Source organism: Pipistrellus hanaki (assembly GCF_964339955.1).
Source record: "Pipistrellus hanaki genome assembly, chromosome: 1".
NCBI lineage: Eukaryota > Metazoa > Chordata > Mammalia > Chiroptera > Vespertilionidae > Pipistrellus > Pipistrellus hanaki.
Window position 1 is genome coordinate 50335178 of NC_140503.1, and position 18707 is coordinate 50353884.

Consider the following 18707-nt stretch of genomic DNA (forward strand, 5'->3'; position numbering starts at 1 on the left):
CTCACTCCCTCTGAGGTCCAGCAACAGATTGAAAGGAACCAGGGGCATACAGGGAGGAACTGGATTGTGTGGCATCAAGGGGAAAGCTGTGAGTGGACAGCTTTCTGTCAGATAAAAGTGCTGGATAGCTCAGTGCTTAGATGGGTAGCTCAGTGCTTAAATGATGTCTGATTTACCAAGGTTGCAGGTTCCATCCCCAGGGCACACACCAGTATAAGAATCAACCAATGGGTGCATAAATAAGTGGATCAACAAACTGATGTTTCTTTCTCTCTCTCCCCGGCTAAAATCAATCCATAAATTTTAAAAAAATGTTTAAGTGTTGACAGAGGCCACTGTTCCTTTTCGGAGACCCCTGCCATAGAGCCAGCAAGTGAGTGCCTTATCTGAGTCTCAAAAGTCACACTGTTCACCCTGCTCTGGTGATTCCCTGAAACCCTGTATCCCAAACTTGTGAGCCTATCCAAGCTGTTTCCAGTAGGTTTCCCATGCAAATGGCCTATTGTGGCTCATGCTTCAGACTTTCATTAAATATCTCTAACAAGCAACATCTGGCTTGAGTGTACCCCATCCCTCTAGCTCAGTGTTTCCCGAACTTCTCTCATGATGAGAATCACCTGGTGGAGTTGTTAAAATACAGATTCCTGAATCCCAACTAAGAAGTGCTAAACTAGAACTTTTGGGAACGTATACAATTTTACCTATATGTTCCCAAAAATTCTAATTTAGCACTTCTTAGTTGGGATTCAGGAATCTGTATTTTAACAACTCCACCAGGTGATTCTCATCATGAGAGAAGTTTGGGAAACACTGCTCTAGCTAAATGACCCCAGGCCCAGACCAAGCAGCAGCTGGCCTTGGTTCACAGGTTGGCCTTATAAGGGCATCTTCAAACCCAGCACAAGTAGCAGCCATCTGCAGATTGCTTTGTAGCTCAAGCCAGCTGGCCCCAGGCAGAACACAGGCAGCAAATGACCTTGGCCAGCCCCTCCCAGGAGGCCTCAGAGCCAGCGCACCCAGTAAACATCTTCAGACCATACTGAAGCATCACCCAACCACCTCCACAAGTGACATACTCAAGTAAATCCTTCTCTGTGGGTGGACAGCTTTCTCCATGGTGGTTGGTAGTCACAGCCAGTTCCTGCAGTCACCTGGCCTGGGGATAGCTCCCGCCCATTGAGATGCCAATAGCAATCAAAGCTCAACTACAATAGAAGGGTGTACACAGCCCACACAGGGGGTCTACACCTGGAGTGCCCAGCTTAAGTGAATGGATAGGCTATGCCACTGGACCCTATAGGACATCTTCTACATAAGGTCACTCTACCAAGGCTGGGAACAGGAGATCTATCTAATACATAGAAACAAACACAGAAAGGCAGCAAAAATGAAGAAACAAAGAAACATGTCCCAAATGAAAAACAGAACAGCCCATCAGAAAAAGAACTCAACAAAATGGAGACAACCTATCAGATACAGAGTTCAACACAATGATTATAAGTATGCTCAATGAATTTAGTGAGAACTCAGAAAGAAGAGATAGGAAACAAAAACAAAGATAGAAAATTAAAAAACAAAAACAAAAACAAAAAAACACAGAAATGAAGAATACACAGTAACTGAAATAAAGACTATATTACAGGGAATCACCAGTACAGTGGATGAAGTAGAGGACTATAAGGCAGCAAAAACCCCCAATTAGAACAGCAAAAAGAAAAAAATCCAAAAAATTAAAAGACCCTCTGGGACAACTTCAATGTACCAACATTGGAATCATGGGGGTGCCAAGATTAGAAGAGAGAGAGAAGAAATTGAAAACCTATTTGAAGAATAAAAAAGATAGAAAACTTCCCTAATCTGGTGAAGGAAACAGACATACAAGTCCAGAAATCACAGAGTCCCAAAGTTGAACTCAAAGAGGCCCACACCAAGACACATCAGAATTAAAATGCAAAGATGAAAGATAAAGAATCTTAAAAGCAGTTAACTACCTACAAGGAAGCTTCCATACTGCAGTTGCTCCCCCTGAACAACCCTGCCCCTGGTTGGCCAACTCCACCCTAATCAGGGGTGGGGCCAGCTGGCCAACCTCCCAGGTGCCCTCCCCCAGCGACCAGTCAGATCAGCCAGATCGTGGCAGGCCGGCAGGACCCCACCTGTGCACGAATTCTGCACCAGGCCTCTAGTATTTTAATAACTATTTATGGTGTCAGATGGTTACAAATATATTGGACAATCACTTAGTAAGTTTTAGAAGGTATAATCCTGGGGTGTACATTTGAAACTAATGTTTATAATGTTGTGTGTCAACTGTAACTGAAAAATAAAAAATAATTAAAATGAAATAATTTCCCTTTGATAAAATATATTATAGTGCCAGTTTTAAAAGGAAAATATAACACAAATCTTAATAACTGGCAAATAATAAGGAGTGATTATTGGTTATACATGGAGATTATCTATTTTATAAAATGATTCACCACAGAGTTTTTTTTATTGTGCACCAACTCAATGTTATCTTTTGCCTAATGTATTTAAATACTTGGTCAGTGTCTGTTTTCCCCTTTACATTGTAAACTTCATGACGGTAGTAATCATGTGTGCATTGTTCACTGCTCTGTGCCCAGTACTTGGCATGGTATATGGCATATAAGCTTTTAAATTGGCACTAAATATTTGTTAACTGTATAATAAAGTATATTTAAAATATAATTTACCTTTATGCACAAAATTTTTAAAATATATTTGTAATTTTTTTCCAGTTACAATTACCATTCAATACCTATTTATATATATATGTATAAAACCCTAATATGCAAATAGACCAAATGGCAGAACCACCAAACAGTCGCTATGACGTGTGCTAACCACCAGGTGGCAGAGCACAGAACATGGGGGTATCAGCCACGGTGGGATGGTGGAACAGGTGAGGGGGGGCATCAGACCAAGGTGGGGTGCCGGTCGCTGTCATTGGGATGAGCCTCTGGTAGTTACTGAAAATTCTTTGCTCCTGCATGCTGCGGTCCCACCTGGCACTTGCACCTGCTGCTGGTGCCCACCCGACTCATACCCACTATTGGCACAGGAGCCACTGCTCACACCTGCTACTGCCAGCCGCAATCGCTCAGCATCGTCAGTTGGTGCAAGGGGCAGCTGCCAGCCCTGATCACCCCTCAGGGTTTCTCCACATCCCCTTGGTCCTGAGGGTGACTGGGGCCAGCAGCCACCTCTTGCACCCACTACCAGCTATGGCCCTGCTCACCCCGCTGCCAACACCGGAACCACCGCTCGCACCCACTGCTGGTGCTGGCTCTGTTTGCACCCGCAGCTGGCACTGGAGCCGCCACGCATACTTGCTGTCAGCCCCATCCCAGTCCACTTGGCCTGCCTGTGTATGCAAATTAATCCACCATCTTTGTTTGGTTAATTTGCATACTCACACCTGATTGGCTGGTGGGCACTGTGAAGGTATGGTCAATTAGCATGTTACTCTTTTATTAGGTAGATTAGTATCAGGTGTACATCATAGTGTATATAAATTTATATAAGTGATTCCCTAATACCCACCTGGCATTATACATAGTTCAAAATATCTTTGTAGTTTAAAACAATTAGTGTTTATGAGGCTCTGCAAACTACAGCCCAGAGGTTGAATCCACCCATGTCTATTCATTTATACATTATTTATAGATGTTTTCACACTATAATAGCAAAGTCGAATAGTTGTGACAAAGGCTGTATAATCCACGGATCCAAAAATATTGATCTGACTGTTCATTGGAAAAGTTTGCCTGATCAATTTCCAGATCATTTCCAACACGTTTTAGTGTTTCAGAAAACCTACCAGTCTGCCATGAAAAATTAAGAGAAAAATTCTATCATATCACCTAAGAGGACATAAAAGCACAATTACTCTCCATCAGATGCCAACAATTGAATTAATTATAGAACAATAAATCGATGTCTTTCCTCTATCTCTTCCTTCCTCTATCTCTAAAATCAATAAAAAAAAAAATCATTCTGACAAAAATGGTTCCAAATTCTATATAAACTTTGTGTCCTCTTTAACCACCCTCATTTTAAATTATTTGTCATTTCTTTATATTGTTTCATCTTCCACCTCCCCATTCCTCACCACATACAAATACATATCAGCAAAAAGACATTTATCTGTCTCAATCAGTTTTAGCAAAGCACTATTACTTTGCTAGCATTATTTCCATAAAAAAATGAATTAAAAATTGTGGCATTCTGATTATATTTGTTAAATAGCTCTAGGAAAGGTTTGTGTGTAATATAATTGAAATGATTTGTGTAGTAAACTTTGCTTCCAGCAGACTGTATGTACGCTATACTTTTAGGAAATAAATTCTGGTTTCCCTAGCACACAGGTTGGCAGAGTAACCTTGGATGCTGAAGATTTATTATAATACTAGAGGCCTGATGCACGAAATTCATATAAGAGTAGGCCTTCCTTCCCCCGGCTGTTGGCACAGCTCTCCTCCACATCTGGGACCCAGGCTTCCCTCTGGCGGTCGGCACCAGGGACCTGGGCTTCCCTTGCAGAGGGAGGCCCCACCCACCGGCCACTGCCTGCCGGCCAGTGGCCTGGGCCTCCCTCTGCAGGGCAATCATGGGTGCTGGTAATAGTTTAGGTCCATTGAACCCACACTGGCTGGCCTGGTACCAGTCAATGTCATAATGTGGTCCTGGATGGTCATCCAGATGGTCGTCCCACTGTTTGGCCATTCGGTCAATTTGCATATTACACTTTTATTATATAGGATATATGCCTGACTATAATAATTTAGCTAAATTATCATTGTTCCAAGTTGAAATAGACTGTTTCTTTACAGAATTAATTATCTCCTATAATCAGCGATTCCCTACTAATAGTCTAGTGCCATGTTTTGTTCATGTGGTAAACGCCATCCAAAGTAATTATTTTGAAAGCCACCTGAACTAGATAAACAGAGGTGTCATCACTGTTCTGCACTTAAGGAAAATTTAGTGAAAGAAAATCAGCAGATTTATTTTTATGCTTATGAAATTCTCTCACTTGCTTCAACAGAAACCAGTTTACCAAATAAAAGCCTTGCCCAATCTTAGTAATCTACAGTTTGGAATTCTGACTACTATTAAACATCATTTTCCACAAAATATCAAAGCATTACATGTAATAAGGATAAGTAGTTTCATGGCATCTAATGATGTTGTAAAAAAATTTTATGGAAAATTAGTTTAATGAAAAAGCAACACACTAGGCATTAACTCCTTGGAAGCAGAACCTGGTTTGTTTACTCACTATTGTACCATTGTAAGTAGACCTGGCATTCATGATGTCCAAAATTTATTTTTTTCAAGTTTATTGAGATATAATTTACATAGAGTAAAATACACCTTTTTTAGGCATATAGTTCAATACATTCGAACAAACTTATGTGGACATGTAAACATATTCAATACAACAACCAAGATAAAAAATACTTCCATCACCACAAAAAATTCTCTTGTGCCCCTTTGTAATTAGTCTTCCCCTTCCACCGAGCCCCATATAACTACTTTCCAGAATATCAAATAAATGGAATCATACAATCTACTATACATTTTTTGGTCAGGCTTGTTCCACTTAGCATCTATTGCTGGAGTATCAGTAGTTCATTATTATTGTCAAGTAATATTCCATTGCATGGATATACCGTTATTTGTTCATCCATTCTCCACTTGAGGATACTGAGTTGTTCCTAAGATTTGGCAATTATGAATAAAACTGCTATTGCTTGGAAACATGTCTTCAGTTCTTTTGGTTAAATATCTAGAGGGGAATTTCTGGGTCATATGCAATAATTATTTTTGAGTACCTGAGTAATGTCCCAATATTTCAATTATAGCCAAACATACTGCCGCTTAAATACCGTTCTTTTTTTGTTTCTAAGTTCTCTAAGGTGTTTAAATACTATATCCTAAATTAGGGCTGTGCAACTCTCATAGTCTGCTTCTTTATCTTAGAAGAATGGGAGGACAGATAGCTACTTTAAGATTTAAACAGTAATAGTTTAGGTTCATCACTCAAAGTTTCTTTGCTGGTATAACTCTCAAAAACTAGTGAATTTCTTACTTACTTGGTTCCAATCAGTTTCATGTGCCATTAACACACCCACAATGCTTTCTAAGACTGTTTTTCTTTACCCTGAACACCTCCCCCACTACTCCCTCTCTCTTCTTCTCCCCACTCCAATTTAAAAATGGGTGTTTTGAGGTTGTCAAGCTTCTATGGCGAGACTATACCTATAGTTAAATCTTTGCCCTGAGGCATTTTATCCAATTAGAAAGTTTTACTAGGTACCATTTAATATGATCTTTGCCCTGAAGAACCACTGGAAAAATGTTACCCATAGTTGTGAAAACCACACTTTTAGTCTAATTTTTACCTCAAGTTAGGCTATAATAGGCTTTTGTTCCTCAAAGATTTTCTAAATTTTCTCTCAATTTTTGAGGTCCAAAACAGCTTACTTTGAAAGCAAGGATAATCAAAGCAGAATAGTTCAACTAAAAAATGGGCAGAGGATCTGAACAAACACTTTCCAAAGAAGACATACAGATGGCCAATAGGTATATGAAAAGGTACGCAACATATTAATCCTAAAGGAAATGAAAATCAAAGCCACAATGAGATAGCACTTCACAATTGTTAGAATGGTTATAAATGATGGTGAGGATGTGGAGAAAGGGACCCTTGTGCATTGTTGGTTAGAACGCAAACTGGTGTAGCCACTATGGAAAACAGCATAGAGGTTCCTCCAAAAAACTGAAAAGAGAACTATCTTATGATCCAGCAATTTGACTTCTGGGTATTTATCTGAAGAAAACAAAAACACACCCAAAAAGATGTATGTTCACTGCAACGTTATTTACAATAGCCCAGAAGTGGAAACAACCTGAATGTCCATTGTCAGATGAATGAATAAAGAAACTGTGGTATTATTCTGTCATTAAGAAGACCCATTTGCTGTATCGTGGATGGACCTTGAGGCCATTACACTAAATGAATAAGTTAGACATAAAAAGAAAAATATATGATCTCATATATATGTGGAACTGAAAAAAACAAACAAACAAAAAACAGCTCATAGATACAGAGAACAGACTGATAGTTGCCAGAGGCTGAGGACTGGGAGTAGATGTGTGTGTGGGGGGGATGGGTGAAGGGAATAAAAAGATACAAAATTTCAGTTATAAAATAAATAAGTCATGGGAATGTAATGCACAGCACGACTATTCTATCTAATAAAGAGGGGCTATGCTAATTGACCCTCACACTGTCACAAAGATGGCAGCACCCACAGCCAATAAGGAGGGAATATGCTAATTGACTGCCAGGCCCTCAAAGATGGCGGCACTCAGTCCCCTTATCCCCATTGTGCACCTGTCTTCAGAGTCTCCCAGGCCTCTCAGCCCCCAGCTGCCCAGGGTCACCTGAGGCTCAGGTAACCAGGGCCAGCTGAAGCTTGTGCTGCCGGCAGTGGCAGCAACAGAGGTGTGATGGGGGCATCACCTTCCCCTGATCGCCGGGTCAACTCCCACCCAAGGGATCCTGGACTGTGAAAGGGCGCAGGCTAGGCTGAGTGACCCCTCTTCCAGTGCATGAATTTTCATGCACTGGGCCTCTAGTAGTTAATAATATTGTAGTGTATTATTTGAAAGTTGCTAAGAAAGTAGATCTTCAAAGTTCTCATTATAACAAAAGAATTCTGTAGCCAGATATATGATGGTTGTTAACTAGACTCATTATGATGACTACTTCACAATACATAAATATCAAATAATTGCTGTACACCTGAAACTAATAAGTTATATGTTGATTAGATCTTAAAAGTAAAAACAACCTTAAAGCAGTTACTCAGTTTTTAAAAAGGTGTTTAAGAATTTAAGTCACTTACCTTAAACCGTAATCACCATCATCTTCATACGATTTAATTTGTGTTGAAATAGGCTGAGATAGTACGTCTTGCTGATCTCTCTAGTTAAATGAGTAAAGATAAGTGACATAGGGGGGGAAAATGAACTAAAATAGAATTTATTTAATTCCTTTTTCTATTAAACATTTCAGATTTGTCCACAGCTTCCATGAAAATTGAGGCACAGAATTTTAAAGAACATGGTATGAAAATAAGGTCTGTAACAATGGAGTTTCACCTTTCACCCATTCTGGGTTAAGCAAGTCAATTCTAAGGAGAAAATGTTAGTGTGCCAATGCCTTTATATGATCTTATCCGACTCCTGCTCCCACACTACATTAGAATCTTCCATTTTGTGTAATATGCAAAGGAAATTATACTCACAAGAAATGAAAACATAAATCCATTAGATGGGCAGAAAAATTTGTTGCAAATAACAAAGAACTTCAATGTTAAGAATACCATGAAAAGGCTAAAAAAGAGGCACTAAGAGTAGAATCTTTTGGCAAAGATATATCAAGAAATAAAAGTGAGCAAACAAACATCTAATGTCACAATAATTATATCTGTCAGTTTCTGTGGGGGCAGGAATGCCCTTTCCTCCTTCCCACCCCCTCCTTCCCACTTTTCTACTCTACTCTTTTTTAAAATAAATAAATTACAAGTTCCTTATTAGAGGGCTCATGAAGCAGAACATAATGAATCCCTCATTCTACCATAACTTTGGATTTCTTTTTCAACCATTTTCTGACTCTTCAGACACTGGCAAAACTAAAAGATGTAATAAAAACATTTCTTTTTAAATAAATATTTAGTTACAAATGCAACTAGCAAATATGCATCCATTATAAAAGTGTATTACCTGAAATATATATATATATATAAATTAAGTTTCTTATTCTACTCTTAACAAATAATGATGGATATATTTAAGGCCTTAAAATAAAATATCACCTCTTCTTTCCTGCACCTATCAACTCCAAAGTGGGGTGGAGGGTGGGGTTTAAAAGAAAGAATTATAATTAGAGTAAGAATTATAAAAAAAAAAAAAAAGGAATTTTTAAAGCAGCCACTTTATTCCTCTAAGGCAGTTTGTCGGCAAACTTATTAGTCAACAGAGCCAAATATCAACAGTACAACGATTGAAATTCTTTTGAGAGCCAATTTTTTAAAACTTAAACTTCTTCTAACGCCACTTCTTCAAAATAGACTCATCCAGGCTGTGGTATGTTGTGGAAGAGCCACACTCAAGGGGCCAAAGAGCCACATGTGGCTCGCCAGCCGCAGTTTGCCGACCATGGCTCTAAGGAATGCTACTACATAATGGGGATGCTGATGCATAAGGATGGATGCTTAAAGCAGGAATAACCAATTGGTACCCAGAATGGGGTAAAATATGCTTACTTTGTCTAGTGTTATAACCTCACTACATTTTTCCTAACTATAAATCTGATATGGTCTATCCCTAAGAATATAAGTTAATCGCATCCTCAGAATTTAAGAAACAAATTACATCCGAATAAGAAGTAAATTACCATCTAATGATTGTTATCCTTTATCCAGCTTTTGCCCAGAGACAATTTTATTTCCTTCCTTACAGAATTACCAGTGTTAATTCTACATAGCTATTCTATTAATCTTAAAATAGTGGGGAAATTTATTAAATATTAATATTCTTATGATTGGTCATCTAAATGGAAAACACTTTCAGTGGCTTTTGGAAAATATATGCTTACAAAAATCACATGCATGCATATATACACACACCTACCTACCTATACATATATTCATGTTCAATTTGTCATAATTCATTGAACTTAAAATTTGGGTACATTTTTTATGCACGTTATAAATCAAATTTAAAAAAAAACAACTAGCACTTACATGGAATTACTACTAACATTTACTTACTATTGCTTCCTCAGCTTGTCGAACGAGATCAGCTGTTTTTGCCTCCAATTCTGCATTTAAACGCCTAAAAGCAGAAAATAATTTTTTAATTGGAATATATTGAAGATTCTAACAAAAATAAAAATAATTAAATTTCAGTAACTATACTTTAGCTAATCAACAAATTCCAAAACAAACATGACTTTTTATTCTAGAATTAACAAAATGACTAAACACTTATCTCCAACTCCCCTTGATTCCCTTTTATGGTAGAAATTCAAACAGTGTAACTCTTGTCTTCTCTCTGGCCCTCACTTCAGGTGTAATGTCTTATTTTGAAATAATAAACTGGTGGGTTCAACTCAATGCCACTCTTCATTATCTTGAGATGAACTCCAACTGGGGACAGAGGTGGGGCAGGGTAGGAGAGAAACCTACTTTGGCCTCCGGCGTTGCTGTGACAATTTTATTCTATTACTTTGTATTTTTCATCTATAGTATATACACAATTTTGCACTATGTTTTCCCATAACAAACAGAAGAAATATGTTTATATCTTTATAATTAGTGCCTTAAATGAATATGAAATACCTTAATAAGTTGAAGTTAACATAATGTATATATTAATCTATTCCTATTGTTAAAGTCCCTTTTATTTTCACTTTTAAAAAAGCTTGTTTGGCCCTAACCGGTTTGGCTCAATGGATAGAGCGTTGGCTTGGGGACTGAAGGATCCCAGGTTCGATTCCAGTCAAGGACATGTACCTTGGTTGCGGGCATATCCCCAGTAGGGGGTGTGCAAGAGGCAGCTGATCGATGACTCTCTCATCAATGTTTCTAACTCTCTATCTCTCTCCCTTCCTCTCTGTACAAAATCAATAAAAAATATTTTTTTAAAAATCAATAAAATATATTAAAAAAAAAAAAAAAAAAAAAAGCTTGTTTGGCTCAGGCAAGGAAAACAAACTGGCACCAAAAATAAAGCAGGAACTAAAAGTGAGAGCAATGAACAAGGACAGAAGACAAAATAGCTTAACAGCTAAAAAATGATGCACATGTGGGAGTCATGGAGAGTTGCACCTATTAAACACAAACAACAACACTACCCATAACCTTAGGTGAACAGAAATGAAACTATAGCCATTGAATCTCTTGTGAGTAGTAAGAGCATACAGGAATGTGGTCCAAGTTTTTCTTACCAAGATGGTATAGAGACTCTATGCCAAAACTATAATATAGAGAGTTGGCCTAGAACCAGTGAAAACTCTAAGCTAAATGCAAAACCATCTTTAGGGACATTTACTCATTGACAACTTAAAGAACTCTCTCAGAAAGTAAATCCTGCTAAAGATGACTTCAAAAAGATAACAAAATTGCATAAAGAACCAAGTCACCGAGAGGAAAAATCAACAGATACAAAAAAAAAAAAAAAAAAGTGTAAGAACTGAAGAAAATAAAACAATTAAATAAACATTTTTCTTTTTTTCAAAAAAAAAAACAACAAAGAATAGAAACCATCTGGCAAGAACTAGACATTACAAAAGAACACTGGATATGGAAAAGAACCAAACAGAAATTACAAAAATGAAAACACAGTGATTGAAATTAAAAACTCAATGGATAAGTTGGATGACAGATGCACTGAAGAGGGAATAAATCAACTAGAAGACAGATATGAGGAAATCACCTATAAGGAAGTACAGAGAAACAGAATGATAATACAAAAGAGAGATTAACATTCACTAAAGACAGACTGCATGACAAAGACAGATTTATATCTACCTAATAGAAAGTGCAGAAGGAAATCCCAGAAAAGGAGGGAATGTCAATATTTGAAGAGATAATGCTGAGAATTTTCCAGAAGTGAAGAAATATGGATCTCAAGCAGAATTAAGAAAACAAATCCGCAACTGTATACACCATAGTGACACTGCAGAACTTCAAAGACCAAGAAAATATTCTTTAAACTGTGGAGTGGAAAAAATAGACCATCTAGAATTCTATGTTTAGCTAAACTGTCTTTGAACAATAAGTGCAAAGAAAGAAAAATTTCAGAAAAGAATGGAGAATTTAAGACTCAAATTTTCACAGAGACAAGTAATGAAGGGTCTACACTTCAGGAAGAAGAAATTTGAACTTGAAAAAAATCATAACAAGAAATTAGAAAGCAATGATAAATCTAAATTAGTAAAGACTATAAAAATAACAGAGAGGGGTATTCAAACAAAGAGGAAGGAAAGTATAACCCAATATCTAACTTAACAGGCAGGAAAAAAAATATAAGTTAAATCAGTCTAAGGTCTTTCCATACCAGTAAAAGAAAAGTGAAGACAATATAAACTCATTCAATTCAACAGAAGTCATAAGAACTAAAGAAAAGGCATCGTAAATACAAAACAACAACAAAATAAGATAGCCAAAACAACTTCAAGTTAATAAGCAAAATAAATTCACTTATTAGAAGGCAGAAATTATCAGACATGATATAAAACGAATACTAGTACTCTTAAAGTAAATGACATAAAAAGTTTGAATATAAAGGAATGAAGAGATATGACAGACATGATGTACTATTGAAAGGAATAATTCATCTCGAGGATTTAATAATATATCCCCCAAACAAAAATGGACATGCTGATAAGAATAACTAAAGACACATGACATTTGTGCATTCTGGGGGTGGTGGGTCCAGCCCAACCTGCACCCTTTCGCAGTCTGGGAGCCCTCGGGGGTTGTCTGACTGACAGCTTAACCACACTGGGGCATCCTTGGACATCCTTAGCACTGCCATGGAGGCAGGTTCCTGCACTTGCCAGCGGTAAGCCCATCTTGTGGCCGAGTGACACTCCCTCTGTGGGAGTGAATTAACCACCAGAGAGTAGCGACTGCATTGACCATCTGCCCAGTGGTGGTCAATGCACGTCATAGCGACCGGTCGTTCTGCCGTTCAGTCTATTTACATATTGCCCTTTTATTATATAGGACTAGAGGCCCGATGCACAAAACTCATGCAAGAGTATGCCTTCCTACCCCCATCTGTTGGCACCGGCTTCCCTCTGGCTACTGGCAGGCACCCAGGACCTGGGCTTTGGGACCCAAGCTTCCCTCCAGCCCCGACTTTGACTGGAAGGGTATCCCGAATGACATCTGGAATGACGTCCAGTCTAATTAGCATATTAAGCTTTTATTATTATAGATTATTTTTCAATTATGGTTATAATTGATTTTAGTACATATCTAAGAAACCAATACAGCTAGTAGAAAAAAAAAATCGTGATATAATGATATTATGGATACTTTATACCAAACAGCTGTTGCCCTTAAACACCTCCTCAGCCCCACCTGTATTTTCTGCCTTCCCAGCTCACCCAGATTAGGTTCTAATTGGTCAGTTTCTATGCCAGTCAGCATCAAAAGCTCTGCCTCCTAGGCAACCACTGGCTCCTCACAGTTCACCCAGATTTGGTTCTGACTGGTTGGTTTCTATGCCAGTCTGCATCTCTAGGCTTATCTCTGGGCCTGATCAGAGAGGCAGGGCTTATCAGCAGCCCCTGTCGAGGCTGGAGAAAAAGAGAGGCACGGCTGCTGGCCAGGCCCGTGTGTGTGTGTGTGTGTGTGTGTGTGTGTGTGTGTGTGGAAAGATGAGGGGGGAGGAGGACGGGGGAGGGGAGAGGGGAGGGAGAGGAGGAGAGGGAGAGAGGTGCAAGGGCTAATCAACAGTAGCCACGGAGGCTACAGATCAGACCCTGCTTCTCTCTCCAGGCCTCTCTCCAGGTCTGATCCGTAGCACCTCGGCAGACAGTGTTGGGTCACTGTGCCTATAGCAGTGGCAGTCATTGCTGGGTCTCCAAACTGACTACAGGACTGACTTCCAGTCAGTCGAGCCTTCAGTTGTTACAGACACTGGGTTTTTATATATTAGGATAATAGTAAAGGACACCCAAACACCCATGTGTAACTGGAGGTGTACCATATTTGTGGAAGGAAAGATTCAATAGCATAAAGATATCTGTTCCCTGCAAATCCTATCTAATAAAGAGGGACTATGCTAATTGACCATCATGCCCTCACAAAGATGGCAGTACCCAAAGCCAATAAGGAGAGAATATGCTAATTGACTGCCATACCCTCAAAGATGGAGGCGCCCACAGCCACAAGATGGTGGCACCCAGTCCCCTCAGTCCCCCAGCCACCTAGGGCCAGCCTGAAGCACAGGCAAGCCTTGGATGGCAACTGCCCAGCTGCCCAGAGCCACCCAAGGCTCAAGTAACCATGGCTGGCCAAGGATGTGCTGCCGGCTGTGGCAGCAGCAGAGATGTGATGGGGGCATCACCTTCCCCTGATTGCTGGGTCACCTCCTGCCTCTGAGGGCTCCCGGATTGTAAGAGAGGGCAGGCTGGGCTAAGGGACCACCCCTCCAGGCATGAATTTTCATGCACCGGGCCTCTAGTTAATCTATAAATACAACATATTATATTATATTGAATTATAATGTGGGACACCTGAAATATACACTAAGTGGCCAGATTATTATGATCTCTGAATGCATAATAATCTGGCCACTCTGTGTGTGTGTGTGTGTGTGTGTATTAGTTAAATATCAATCAGGCTGGCATGGGAGTGGTTAGGGTGTGATCAGGATGGCAGACAGAAGCAGTTAGGGGCAATCAGGAAGGCAGGCAGGCAAGCAGTTGAGAGCCAGCAGTCCTGGATTGTGAGAAAGATATCCGATTGGCCATTGAGGGGTCCCAGATTGGAGAGGGTGCAGGCTGGGCTGAGGGATGCCCCCCACTACCCCATGCACGAATTCTGTGCACCAGGCCTCTAGTATATATAGGCCCGGTGTATGAAATTTGTGCATGGGTGGGGTCCAGCCAGCCTGGCCAGGAGGAGGGGACATGGGCGGGTGGCCAGCCTGCCTTCAGGTTAAACTCTTGTTTGAGGAGACAATTTGCATATTAGCCTTTTATTATATAGGATATACACTGAGTGGCCAGATTATTGTGTTCAGAGATCATAATAACCTGGCCACTCAGTGTATGTATGTGTGTGTGTGTGTGTGTGTGTGTGTGTATATAAAATGTTGTATACTAATTTTACCACAAAAATAATAAAATAAAATAAAATAAAATAATAAAATAATGGCCAGTTTACTTTTCTCCGTGGTGCAGAAGTGACCTACAAACTTTAGTCAAAACTTGGGAACTACTCTGTTGAAATGTCTCAGATTTGCAACTGCAGAGTACAGGTAACAGACCTGGGCATTTTTTAACAAAAAACAACTTTTGCTAAAATAGAGCAGTCTGCCTTTAAATTGGACCATATCCCTAATGACAGCCAGAGCCAGGTGCAAAACATACCCTTAAATAAACAAATGACTTGATCTAATCAAATTAGGTATTTAGTGCTATCTGGTGTATAGTGATGAAATTAACTGAATTGTATATGGACAACAGGTCAGTTGCTTAAGAACACTCTGAAACTGGAATAACAGGCCCATTCCATCAAATAGAGAGGGATGATTATGTTCCTACATGCTTTATGGCAAATGGTATGTGTTTTGTTCATCTAAAGAGGGTACATGTCAGTTTTAACTTTAAATATGCTTGGTACAAACTACAGGGTAACTGTTTAAGAACTGTCAAAATGTGTTCCAAATTTTAAATCAAATTAGTTACTTAAAAAAGAAAGTTAATTGTTAAAAATATAATAGTTGTTGATGTTTTAAGGGTATATTAGTATACAATGGTAAATAAAAACATGGTCTCAGACCTTGTGGATCTCATCATCCAGCAGAGGAAAGACAAAAAGTAAACTAAGAAATGAATTTATGGGAACGCAAAGAAAAACTAATAAGACAATAAACAAAAAAGGGAAGAATAGAGGTGCCTACTTAGCCTAGTCAAGGAAGACCAGCCACTCTGAGCCTTATGGGTAGGAAACACGTGTGACTGTCCTCGAGGGAAAAGCTGAGGAACTACAATAGAAGGCCAGTTAGGCTGAATGAAGTGTGGTAGGCAAACAAGAGGCTGGCGTCCGATCTGACAGAGCTTTCCAAGTACAACATGAAATCACTGCAAAACTATAGGGACGGGAATGACACGATCAAATTAAAAGGTTGTTCTTGGCATCTATGTGAGAACTGGGAATGAAGAGTGAAATCGCCTGAGAATGAAAACACATGTTATCAGGATCATTTGTCATTACAGTTCATCGGATAAAGAAATGAAATCCTTCTCCCAGATCCATCAAATGTGGACAAGAAAATTCCAAATGCCCCCAAGAAACAGGCTTTGCACTTAGAAACCAAGCCTAAAAGACATTTACACATACGTAAACTCTTAGGAAACTGGAATTAAATGGAATTCCTTAAAAACTATAAATTCGTGGCACTGGCTATCGTCTAGCGCAGTGGTCGGCAAACTCATGAGTCAACAGAGCCAAATATCAAGAGTACAACGATTGAAATTTCTTTGGGAGACAATTTTTTTTAAACATAAACTTCTTCTAACTCCACTTCTTCAAAACAGACTCGCCCAGGCTGTCGTATTTTGTGGAAGAGCCACACTCAAGGGGGCCAAGGAGCCGCATATGGTTCTGGGGCCGCAGTTTGCCGACCACGGGTCTAGCAGTACCGTCTCATGGGCGAAGGTGTTTGCCTGGATTACAATTTCGCTCCCTTCCAACATCGTTGTTGGACGCGGGCGAACTCAAGTTCAAAAGATGGAAGAGAATGCCGGGCAGTGAGTGAGTGAGCTGTCCCAGCGCTCCATCACCGGCCAGAGTCCTGGAAACAGCCTCCCTGAGGTGAAAGGAAGAAGGCAACGCTGAACCGCCACGTTTCTTACTTATATTCCTCTTCCTTGGCGAGCAGGTCCCGCCGCGGCGTCGCAGGTGTCTGACCGCGGGGCGGGAGTGGAGTCCCGGTCCGTCTCTGGAAAACAGACCGAGAGGTAGTTCAGACCCAGAGTTAGAAGAGGTTCGGCGTCCCCTAGCCCGCCCCGAATCTGTACGCGACCCCGGAGCCTGGGGCTGAACGGACCCTCACGCCGCCGCCACCGCGGCTTCGCCCTGCCATCTTCCGCGGCCAGGACGCCGTTGCCGAGGCAACAGAATCACTTCCCGCGAGAGTTGCCTCCTCTCGGGCATCCTCGCGCCGAGGGCGCCGACGCCGCGAGGGCGGGGCGGGCCGGGGCCTGGACCTCTGTGCCCCGCAGCCCAGAACCCGCTACACGATAGCGTCGCCTGGGAACCTAAGAGGCCAACGTGCTGCTTTGACACAGAATCTGTTACGTTGGCCCGGAAGGGCTTCACCTGAAGGAGGCAGGTGCATTTCTAATTCTCCGTCGAAGCCAGATGAGAGTCAAGCCCCTACCCTCTTGTGCTTTTCCCCAAGTTAGTGGCCAATCCGACCTCCCCCTGTTTGGTTTTAAATGAACTCTGCAGAAGAATTCCAAGTTCTCAGTGCTCACCGTTACCCATGGCTTGCGCCAGAGCTCCAACTCTCCAGGTGGTAGGCCTCAGGTGATGTCCTGGTTGTGCTGCTCAGTAGCCATTGAGCAAAGCCTTCTGTTAACTCGAGAACTTCATCTGTAAAACGGGAGTAAAAATAGTGCCCTTTCACTGAATTGTGCTTATGACTGGGCCTGGAAAACAATAAAGATTCCAAAATTCCAATCTGGGCGAAATAAACTCACACTTAGGATCATTTAATCTTCAGCGAGGGTGCTAAGACCATTCAATGGGGGGGTGGGGGTGGGGGTGGGGGTGGGTTGTTAGTCTTTTCAACAAATGGTACTAGGATAAGTGGATGTCCACCTGTAAAAGAATGAAGTTGGATTCTTATCTCATACCATGCACAAAAATTAACTCAAAATGGATCAAAGGCCTAACCTTAAGAGCCAAAACTATGAAGCTCTTCAAAGAAAACACGTGTAAAATGTCACCACCTTGAATTGGATAACGATTTATTCACCATGACACCAAAAAAAGAAAAGAAAAAAAAAACAAGCAAAAAAAGAAAAATTAATAGAATAGACAGCATCGAAATTAAAAATATTTTTGTTTTAAAGGATACCATCAGTAAAGTGAAAAGACAGACCACAGAAGGGGAGGAAAAAATTGCAACTCTTTTATTTGATAAGAGACTTGTGTCTAAATATATAAAGACATACTGAAACTCAAAAATAAAAAAAGTAAACCAAGTAAAAAATGGGCAAGGATCCTGAATGGGCATTATTTCAAAGAAGGTATACAAATAGCCAAAAACACATGAAAAATTGCTCAATACTGTGAGTCTTCAAGGAAATCAAAATCACAGTAAGATACCACTTCCCACACACACGAGGATGACTATATAAGTGCCAAAAAGACAGATCATAACAAGTGTTGGGGAAAATATGGATAAATTCAAACCTTCATATACTGTTGGCTAGAATATAAAATTGTGCAGCTACTGTGGAAAAACAGTCTGGTAATTTCTTGAAAGTTTACACAAAGAGTTACAACATGATCCAGCAACCCACCCCTAGGTACAGTATATGCTTAAGAAAAATGAAAATTGCCCAGCTGGCATGGCTCAGTGGTTGAGCATCAATCTATGAACTAGGAGGTCACAGTTTGATTCCCAGTCAGGGCATATGCCCGGGTTGTGGGCTCCATCTTCAATGTGGGGTGTGCAGGAGGTAGCCAATCAATGATTATCTCTCATTATTGATACCTCTCTCTCTCTCTCTCTCTCTCTCTCTCTTTCTCTCTCTCTCTCTCTCAGGTTGCCAGTTCCATTCCTGGTGCCCAGGGCATGTGCCCAGTTGCCTTTCCAGAAGGGGGCATGTAGGAGGCAGCTGATCAAAGTTATCT

The 18707-nt window shown here is 40.3% G+C and overlaps 1 protein-coding gene across 1 annotated transcript in view; it reads right to left on the bottom strand.

Annotated features, from left to right (window-relative positions):
• TEX9 (testis expressed 9) overlaps positions 1 to 16954 on the bottom strand; it is a 32957-nt gene extending 16003 nt beyond the window's left edge. Inside the window, exons 1-4 of the mRNA XM_084878277.1 lie at positions 16891 to 16954; positions 16697 to 16782; positions 9870 to 9933; positions 7941 to 8020 (exon numbers count right to left, since the gene is read on the bottom strand). Of these exons, the coding sequence (XP_084734403.1) occupies positions 7941 to 8020; positions 9870 to 9933; positions 16697 to 16782; positions 16891 to 16926 (266 nt within the window). The 5' untranslated portion in view covers positions 16927 to 16954. The remainder of the gene's footprint in view (positions 1 to 7940; positions 8021 to 9869; positions 9934 to 16696; positions 16783 to 16890) is intronic.
• Between the last annotated feature and the right edge of the window lie 1753 nt (positions 16955 to 18707).